The sequence below is a fragment of the Schistocerca cancellata genome, chromosome 10 (genome assembly GCF_023864275.1).
Source record: "Schistocerca cancellata isolate TAMUIC-IGC-003103 chromosome 10, iqSchCanc2.1, whole genome shotgun sequence".
NCBI classification, from domain to species: Eukaryota; Metazoa; Arthropoda; class Insecta; order Orthoptera; family Acrididae; genus Schistocerca; species Schistocerca cancellata.
The window spans coordinates 117,935,946-117,946,865 of record NC_064635.1 but is presented as its reverse complement, the minus strand read 5'-3'; the positions used below and the strand labels follow the sequence as shown (position 1 = coordinate 117,946,865).

The 10,920-nt window shown below is 37.7% G+C and overlaps 1 protein-coding gene across 4 annotated transcripts in view; it reads right to left on the bottom strand.

Moving 5' to 3' along the window:
• Positions 1 to 3,262: 3,262 nt before the first annotated feature.
• The window catches only part of LOC126106445 (upstream stimulatory factor 2), a 50,687-nt gene continuing 43,029 nt past the window's right edge, over positions 3,263 to 10,920 (bottom strand). For all 4 annotated transcript variants that reach the window (XM_049912725.1, XM_049912726.1, XM_049912728.1 and 1 more), the window contains one exon: positions 3,263 to 6,022. In XM_049912725.1, coding sequence (XP_049768682.1) covers positions 5,825 to 6,022 — 198 coding nt within the window. In that variant the 3' untranslated portion in view covers positions 3,263 to 5,824. The remainder of the gene's footprint in view (positions 6,023 to 10,920) is intronic.

Sequence of the window (10,920 nt, the reverse complement as noted above, 5' to 3'; positions counted from 1 at the left end):
CCCCCCCCCCATGCAAAGCTTTCTGCATAGCACCTAGTGTGGGACACTCACAGGATAGGACTGCATCTGTGGGTCAGATACCCCCATTTTGAATCTGCTAACACACTATCTGATCAAAAGTGTGGGGACACCTATTAGTAGACATTAATATGGGGTGTGTCCACCTTTTATCTCTATGACAGTTTGAACTCTGCTGGTGATACTTTCAATGATCTGACTTAATGTCTGTGGAGGATTGGCAGCCCATTCTTCCTCAAGAGCTGAAACCAGAAAAGGTAGTTATATTGGGTGCTGGAATTTGGAGCAAAGTCGACACTGTAATTCATGCTAATGGTGTTCCACTGAGTTCAGGTCAGGGCAGGCCGTCCATTTCAGGAAAGTTATTGTCCACAAACCATTGTCTCACAGAAGCTGTGTTATGGTAGAGTGCATGGTCATGCTGATACAAACTATTATCTCTGAATTGTTCCTATGCTGTACGCATTACACAATGTTGTAAAATGTGTTCATATCCTTCCATATTTAGCATTTTATTAGGGGCAATAAGGGTATGAGATCCTAACCATAAAAAACACCCCATACCATATCACCACCTGCTCCTTACTTCACTGTTGGCACTACAGTTAATGGTAGGTAACATTCTCCAGGCATTCGCCAAACCCGTATCCTCCCGTCAAACTGCCACAGGGTATAGCATGATTGTCACTCCAAATCACTCATTTCAGTTATCCACTGTCCAGGGGCATTGCTGTTTACACCACCTGAAGCAACACTTGGCACTGTCTACAGGCACGTTGCTTATGAGAAGTTGCTCGACCACTGTAAACCATTCTGCTGAAATCCATGTGTGTGGTTACTTTGCTAGCTTGTCTGCAGGCAGAACTTTGGAAGTCAGGAATGATTCCTTCTGCTGATTTCATGCAGTTCTTTTACAACATCCCCCTGCAATGCTTGACTATACCTGTTTGCCAGTCAATGAAGTCTGCCTGGGCTCAGTTCAGCTGTGATAGTTCCTTCACTTTTCCACTTCACAACCACATTGCTAACCTGAATTCTAACTTTTCATCGTGGAATTTGTTGTTGACTATTCTCACATTCAGAAGTAACTGCTCATTCCATGAACAGTAGGTGTAAAAACCAATGATCTTAAACATTGCACAGAAAGCTGTGCACTACGTAGTTCATATCATTTTCATTAAGTTTCCAGCAGAACTGAAAATACTGACTGATAAACCCCAAGTATCCAAATTGAAGTTGAAAGGTTTACTTATGGCACACACTACTCTGCATAGGAGTTCCTCACAGTAGTTAAGAATTCTCTGTGTGTGTGTTATTTATTTGTTTATTTTGTACATTATGTTTTATTGATTCTTTGTTCACAGATTTTCCAATGAACATTCTGTTAATTATGTAGTGCCTCATTCCATGATCAAGTAGCTTTGGCTCTCATGGTCCCCACAGAACTTTATTTTTTTATACACTTATTCCCACATTCATTTACACGATGAATTAAAAATACATCCCTATATGGAATTGGCATAATTAAAGGTGAATGAAGAGATCTATCTGAATTTTGTCTGTCTTAACTTCGGTTATAGCTGTGAGGAAGCTATAAACCACAAACGATGCTGACAGTGACAACCTATTTCTCATGTGGTAAAAATTTAGTACAGTACATCCCATATACGACTTGATGCAGTGGGATTCCAGACCAGAAGGATGAAAGCCTCAGACAGACGAGGAACAGAGACAGAAGGAACATCGACTCTCTGTGCTGTCATCATTATTTGTGTTATGTGCTTCCACAGAAATGTCATTGGGCAAGCTGACAAACCTGAGTATAGATCACAGAATGTATCTCAGTTCATTCCAGAATCTGATAAAGATTAAACCACAAAAATATAAGCTTTTAGCAGTACATAATAAACACACTATGATTACCGCAGTTCTACCACACAGTGTACAAACTGACATTGGCAGCAATTAAAACCAAGAAAATACAGGCCGACATAACACAACTTGCGTAAATATTCTAAGCTACAGACAGCATCAATGCTGAGTTGTCTTATTGTGGACAATCTCTAGTCTTCACAAACACAGAAAATGGGGCAATTGGGGAGTATATAAATAGAAGGATAAAAAGCTCATCCTGCTGTATCAGAAGATATTAGCATGTTGCACACATGGATGAGGGTAAGTGATGGTATAACATAATACTTGGAAGACTAATACGTAGTACGTAGTGCAGTGAAAGGTTGAAGACAGTAGAAACTCTCGCCTGCGTTTCCTCAGCCAGCTCCTACCTGTTGTCTAACTACATAAGGCCATCAAAATGATCACACAATTGGGTTACAGTGTGGAGGGGGAGTTGGGATGGAGAGGCAGGCCAAAACCCTGGGATCTATATTGATCACCTTGTTTATGTGCCTTCCTATTGTTCAATAATTCGTCTATACTCTGCGACTGTCTTCTACCCTATGATTGATGGAGTGCAAAGATTTATAGTGCTATATTTCAATGGAAAGAGCAGCTTATAAGTATAATATAGATTTATCTTAATTAATTTTAGGAAATCTGAAAACATGGACTCACAGGCAAATAGCTTCCACAACACTTGAGGACGGAAAAATTTCGTCAAAAAAATCTGTTTATAGCAAAAAGGGGTGATTTTTAATGAGAATGCAAAATTTATAATTTTGCTGTAGCAAAGTGATACAAATCTGAGGATGGCACTTACTAAAATTCACAACTGATAATTATTGAATGTTAGAACTGTATTTAGACTTCAAATCTCCTCAAGAGTAAGGTTTGTGTATAACCTTAAAATGATAGTGCACTCCCCACATAATGAATTTTGATGCAATGACAAAAATAGCACCAAAATTGGTACAAGAATAATGTAAACTTGGCAAAAACATCAAGCAGGGGAGGGAGGGAGGGAGAGAGAGAGAGAGAGAGAGAGAGAGAGAGAGAGAGCATCTGATTGTGGGGGAAAAGAAGGTAACACTGAAATCAGCCATAAAATAACTGATTTTTTAATGTCCCTAACAATACTACATGTATCACATCCTCCATCTTTTTATTCTTTTGATGATAGTGTCTTAGTGTTATGTCTTTATTCCTGCAGTAGAACCAGAACGGTTTTCCTAGTTCACTCACCCAAATAATGCTAGACAAAGGTTTACTATTATATTACTTCTTGTTGAAGCAGTCAATAACTTAGGCTAGCAAGACAAATTACTTTAATTCTTCTACTTAAGAATTCTTGTTATTATCCCAATAAATTTATTTAACATAATATATGCACTGCATACAGAACAACTCCAACAATACAACTGTATTGTCTGGTAAGTGTTGCAGGAATTTCAAGTCTATAAACAATTTGTGATTCAATTAACTATAACAAGAATGCATAACAAATATGCTTAAACATTTGATACATGACACTAGCTTTTAGGTTTAGGCATTGGCTGGGGTACATATGATCAAGCAGGTAAACACTGTTCTCACAAGGCCCATAGTAATACGAAACAAAAGTAGATTTTTAGCAGTAAGGAACATACAATTTCATATAATTGCACACATCAATTAGCTACATACAGTTCTCAACTGGGGATTTCAATTTAAACCTGTCTGAAAGAGTTACAACTGACTATTAAACATATTACATTCTATCACGTAATCTTGTCTTTTATTCTGTAAAGCAGTCTAGTCAAATTTGTCATTGTTAGGCCTGAAGTAACATTCACACATGTAGATAGGGGACACACTTCATAAACCTCATGTACTCCAAACATGCAGCATAAATGAACATCACAAAATATACAGAGCACGAAACAGTGCAACCACTTTGCAAAAAAAAGTCTGAAACTGTGTGTGTAAATACTACATACAAATTATTATAAAATACTTATGATGTTACACACTGATCAGGCTCGGTATATCTGTTTTCTTTTTCTAGGTGGGGAGGGAAGTACTCTGCATATTTACATATATTAATAAATGTATATATAATTTTTCTCTTATTTACATTATCCACTAAGCACAAATTCTGTACATCAAATGTTTTGTGGGATATGAGCCTCAAAATATGTAAAGTTCCATAATTTACATATAAACTCAAAATTCAATATAGATATCAACTGAATCAGCAGAAGACTTATTTATTTTGAAAGGCTAAACTGACTGCATGTCATACCAATAAAGCTTGTAAAAAACCATAAAACAGATTATTAAAAGTGACTATTTCAAGTACACTTAATGTCTTTCTCTTATCAGTACAACCACTTTTGCATGGGTGAATACAGAATTCCTTTCTCACTGGACATAGTTTTGCTTAGGTACATCTCGCATCATTTCACTATTCCTAAAAGAAATTGGTTAAAGTTTAAAGACAGTACATTCTGAATGAATTGCATAGGGTTGAAATTCGTAAAAACTACTCACTTCTAATTTAAAAATCTCTGTAATCTAATGTATTTCTAATGCAGCACATAAGTTAATATAGCAGTACCACATAGTTTGGTGGTTAAGTCTGACAATATGTCATTGCTCTCTGTCACTGTACAGGTCAGTAACTGTTACACACAGGGATATGATGGATGGGGGAAATCACAGCAGTGGAATAGAGTTCAGTTTTTTTCAGAACATTATTTCTACTTTTTAGTAACAACTTTACTGGCAACTTACAGTCAATCATAGCTGTTTCCACACAAACAAAAATGGTTACGATTCTCAACGAAAGTGCGGGTAGTATTTTAGTCATTACTGATGACAAATGTGAAAAATATGTCGTCTGGAAAATTGGTTTGTCAGCAGCAAAAGTAACAGTGCAATAAAGTGACAATCTTCAAATGAGAGACTTTCTCCTCTTTTCATTATCAAACTCATTAGGCAATTCTTAGCCACTGAATTGTATTATAGTCAATTAAATCTCCTGAAAAACAGCTTGCACACTTTATGTTAGATTTCTGAAAACCACAAATGATAAAAAATGCATAGCAGTCAAAGTCAAAGCTTTCGGCATAATGGAAGTTATAATCTGTGGAAACTGTTGTGTAATGCATGGTAGTAATTGAGATAATAAACAGGGCAGCACACACACATAGTTAAACTATCTATGGAGCTGTATGATTAAGCGTCTGCTAATGCTGCCTCTAGAGTACATTTTCAAATCTTAAGATTTATACATATACTATAAACTACGGTTCACAGATTACTACTGAGGAACAAATGAAGTGAAACATTGCTTTTCTTCCCCGTGCATCACACTAGGAGCCTTAAAATGTAAATGAGTACCTAATGAGGGAACAGTCACACATTTCCAGGAAAACAGTAACATGTAATTAGGTACAGAAAATGCAGACAGTTTCACTTTATCGAAAAATGTTCAACTGTAAGAATTACATTAATCTCCTGAACAAATATTTTATTTTTTTTACATGCAGTGACAGAGAGAACAGGTCTTTTCAGAATTTCATTTACAACATAGCTATAGGTGCTTCAATCTCCATCCTTAATCACTAGGCACAGCCACAATCAAAACTAACAACTTTTATACATATCATGCTATAGTTATAACGACATATGTACAACCGTCACAGAAACCGTGTTACTTAAGTAAATCCCAACAAGTGACTGACAAGAGTGCTCTTAACAGCACAACACGCAAATTAACGTGTTGTCTGGAGGAAGGAGGGAGTGTACAAATTTCAGGAACACACCCTCTGAGTCCACAGTGCTTAGTGACCCAGTGCCATTGGGTTCATCGAAGCCAATGACTACCTCCGCTCCTCCCCCTTCGAGGATTTACACTTCCCACACCTCATGTAGCTGCTGCTCCTTCCCCCACCTGTGCCAATCGTGCCCTCAGTGCTGCATTTTCCCGTTTCAGCTCTTCATTCTGCCTTCTCAACTGTTCCAGTTCCTTCTCACGATGACGTGCAGTGTCTGTCATGTGGATGTTGGCTTCGCGCAGCTCATTTATATACTCGCAGGCCTTCGCCAGAATTCCGCCTTTGCTCTGGTAGACAATACAGGAATCATAACTTTAGTATGAGCAGAACAATTTTATTCTTCATGAATATTTCATAAATCCACAGATGCAAGGATGTGGAACAAGTCAAAACACATATTTTATTCCTGCATGTAATTTATATATCATTAATATAGATATCACATATCGTGAACATGCAAACTGTTTATCATTCACACAAAGATAAAAGGGATCTAACTATGTGCTGCAGAATATCATTAAGTAATTACATAAAGATTTCTCTAGTAGGAAAGGTAGTATTATGTCGAACTGAAGAGACTGGTAGAAGAAAGTGCTAATCTCAATTTAGCAACAGTTAGGATGATCACTTGTGTTTTCGTATAGTAACAAATAGTTACATATGTACTACTAGAGTATGGCTGTCTAAAATATACATTGCTTTGTAAAACTGTGTGTGTGTGTGTGTGTGTGTGTGTGTGTGTGTGTGTGTCTCCATATAGTTTATTATCTTTAGATCTATAAAAGACATATCCTAATATAATAAAGCCAAAGTGGCACTGTCAAGAGAGAGAAACAAAATTATATAAACACTGTCCAACAGCTAGTTAATTTTGTTTGTGTATCTTGATTATGCCACTGTGGCTTTGTTATATTAGGATATATTTTAACAATATAGGAAAAGACAGATTGCTACTTGTTGAAGATCAAGTTGCAGACAGGCACAATTAGAGGTCTTAATTGCACCTGCAACAACTTAATATGTAATCTTTACAGTAAGTAGCAATCTATCTTTTACCACATTTCTGGTATTCCTAATTGGGGTTTCCACTGCAACATTTAGGGGGAATTAGTGAAGTTCAGTGGCAATAGGAACAGGACTTCAGGCCAGGTGAATACATGGTTGTAAATACAAAATCAAATAGGGGTAATAAAGAATAAGGAAATAGGAATACGGGTAAGCTACTACGAGCAATTTAGAGAACACATTATTCTAGCCAAGACAGAAACAAAGCCAACACTTGTCATAGTAGTACAAGTTTATATGTCAACTAGCTATGCAGATGATGAAGAGATTAGAGAAATGCACAATAAGGTAGAAGAAATAATTCAAGAAGAAGGAACAGATTTCAAACATTTATTGCTTCCAAACTACAGAAAATATGAACACAATCCAACATTCCTGGAAAGAGAAAAGTTCAAATTTTTATGCATTCAGTGTAAGCACCATGTGTTACTTGACAGATATTGAAATAATGGCTCAAATCCAGCCACACACAAAGCAGCTGATCTCTTGTTATTGAATTCGTATGTTCAACAATGCAATGTCGCAGACTTTAGTGTCAGGAATGGGGGAATAAAAACACAGTCTTTTACGTAAGCCCACAGATAGAAGTAACAAGGTGTGAGGTCTCCAGAACTCACACCTTGTGACTTACCTGTGGGGTTATGTAAAAGACTGCATTTTTATCCTCCTCAGTCATACCACTCTTGAAAATCTATGGCAGTACATTGTTGAAGCTGTGAATTCATTGAGACCAAATGCTCCGTGTGTGGCAGGAAATGATCCACCATTTTGATATCTGTTGTGTAACATATGGTGCTCACATTGAATGCATAAAAATTTGAACTTTTTTCTTTCCAGGAATGTTGGATTGTGTTTCTATCTTCTGTAGGCTGGAAGCAATAAATGTTTGAAATCTGTTCCTTCTTTTGAATAGCTGTCTTATTTTAAACAGATCTGAATATTTTCACCACTAAACAGAATTAATACTCTGATAATTTTAAACTTTTAACTAACTTGTGAACAGTTTATTACCTCCTAGGGCTTGTACCAATTTGACCTGAGTTATAGAATTTGGTGCTACTGTATTTCACATGTTTTTGAACCAAGTTCAAGTCACAGTGCAGGTCACATTTCCTTCTAGTATTATAACGTCCACAGCTTGTAGTCTGGTGGTTAGCGTCTCTGCGTCTAGATCGTGGGGTCTCTCTAGATTTTAAGAGATTTTCTTTGCTTGGGAACTGAATGTTTGTGTTATCCTCCCCATTTCACATCAATATGCAAGTCACTGACGTTGCATCAAATAGAGAGGCTACAATCTTGTGACCGAATAACTGCAAATGGAATCCAGCCAGTAATGCCATTCATTCTGTGGAATGTTTCATTTCTTTCATGGTGAGAATGGTTCCTAATTATGAAGTTCAAGACTGAGTAGACTGTAGCAGGAAATTTTTTAAGGCACACCACACTATTCTGGTAACCCCCTTATGTTCGATAAATACTTTTTTATGCTGGTGAGTCACTCCAAAACCTAATTTTGTAACACATAAAAGAGAAGACATAACCAAAATAGGCAGAGCTTGAGATATGTGTATCTCCAATGTTGGAAATTATCTGCAGCTCCATCTATACTCCGCATGACACTTCACAGTGTCTGGTGGAAAATACTTTTCTGTACCAGTGTTACTTCCCTTTCCCTGTTCCAGCTGCAGATGGTTCACAGGAAGGATTGCTGGCAAGCCTGTGTGGGCTCTAAGCTCTCTAATTTTATCTCCACAGTCTTTTTGCAATATACATACAAGGAAACAACATATTGGCTTACTCTTTCAGGAACTTACACTCTCTGAACTTTAAAAGGAAACCAAATTGTGATGCAGAACGTGTCTCTTGCAGCATCTGCCACTGGATTTGGGTAAGCTCCTCTGTGATGCTTAAGGGCTTACTAAATTAACCTAAACAAATTGTGCTGCTCTTCTTCAGATCTTCTCTGTATCCTCCACCAATCCTATGTGGTATGGATCTCAGTTTGACAAGCAGTGTTTCCAGTAAGCTACTTTCTTTGTTGATGGAGTACATTTCCTGAGGATTCTTCCAATGGATCTCAGTCTGACACCTGCTGCACCTGCAATTTCATGTAGTCGTTCCACTTCAAATTGCTCCATATGCATACTCTTAGGTATTTTATGGAAGAGACCCCCTTTCTATTGGTTGTTCTGCTATTGCGTTTTCATTAATCACAAGTCTTTGTGTATATGTACTCTTAATACATTACTTTTTTTTGTTGACAGTCAATTGCCTCCCCTGCAGCAAGTGCCAATTGTCAGCAGGTCTCACTGTATTTTGCAACAATTTTCTAACTTTTCGACTTCTCTGTATATAACAGCATCGTCTGCGCAACGCCTCATCATATTTCTGGTGATACGGACTAGGCCATTTGTGTGTGTGTGTGTGTGTGTGTGTGTGTGTGTGCGAGCGCGCGCGCGCGCTCGAGTGTATACCTGTCCTTTTTCCCCCCCTAAGGTAAGTCTTTCCGCTCCCGGGATTGGAATGACTCCTTACCCTCTCCCTTAAAACCCATATCCTTTTGTCTTTCCCTCTCCTTCCCTCTTTCCTGACGAGGCAACCGTTGGTTGCGAAAGCTAGAATTTTGTGTGTCTATCGACCTGCCAGCGCTTTTGTTTGGTCATCTTTCTTTTTAAATACACACACACACACACACACACACACACACACACACACACACACACACACACACACACAAAGATGATGTGACTTACCAAATAAAAGTGCTGGCAGGTCGACAGGAACACAAACATACACACAAAATTCAAGCTTTCGCAACAAACTGTTGCCTCATCAGGAAAGAATATAATGAAAATAACGATCGTGTAACACTCCCATGGGGAAAATCCAAATTTACTTTTATGTCTGAAGAATTTTTTCCAGTGAGGATTACATGCTTCGTTCTGTTTTCTAGAATCTCTTAAGTTCAGTCGCACAGTTTGTCTGATATTCTCATTTCTCGTATTTTGTCGATTGGGCCGCAGTGCAGACTGTATCCAAATCTTTCTGAAAGTCAAGGTACATGCTATCTACTTAGGCACCTGCACTGATACTTGGGTCTTCAGAAATGTCATAATACGTAAGCATAAAACAGGTTCCAAAATTTTACAACAGACGCCCCTCAGATTACAAAATAGCCTATAGTTTTGTGTATCTTTTTGATGATACTTTTTGAAAATGAACTGACCTGTGTTTTTTTCCAATTCTTGGGAATGCTATGCTTCTCTAGAGCCCCAAGGTACATTGCTGCTATGAAAGGAGAAAGTTCTTTCACATACCCTTTGTAGAATGTAACTGGTATCATGGCACACCCAGTGGCCTTTACTCTGTTGAACGATTTTTGTTGCTTTTATATCCCTTGGTCACTTATTCCAACACATGTCATTTTGTCATTTATGTGAAGATTTAAAGGAGAAACTACAGTATGCTTCTCCTCTGTAAAATGATTTTGGAATAGACATTTAGTATTTTGGTCTTTTCTGTATTATCCTCCAAATCTCTTACAGTCAAAGTGTCTGAACAGATGGGTTTAATCTGTTTACCGATTTAACATAAGACCAAACTTCTTAGGCCTCTCTGCCAAGTTTGCAAAGAGTGTTTTACTTTTGAATTAATTGAACAGTTCATGCATGGCCCTCATTATGCTAATTTTGACTTCATTTGCTTTTTGTTTGTCTGTGTCTTTTGGTTATGTTTAAATTTGCAGTACAGCTCTCTTGGCTTTGTTTTGTTTTAGGGTGCAAAACACACGGCCATCTCAAACTGGAGAAAATGAAGAGGAATTAAAAATGACTACACATCAATCCAAATCAATGGAAGAGAAGACAGCTAAAAACAAAGACATGGAGAAAGATCTATAAAATACACCCTAGAGAAATGGAGGTCCAGAACTAAAAATTAAGTGGCCTTCACCATATTGCTACAATAGATAAAAAGTAAAACGTGGTTAACAGCCTGCATGTCATTTGCTAAAATGGCCGATAGCTCAGACAGAAATCACAAGTGAGAACATACGTGAAAAAGGAGAGAGGCATTCTGCGAGGGAACGGCAGAATGGTGAACTGTCGAAAGCTGAGCACAA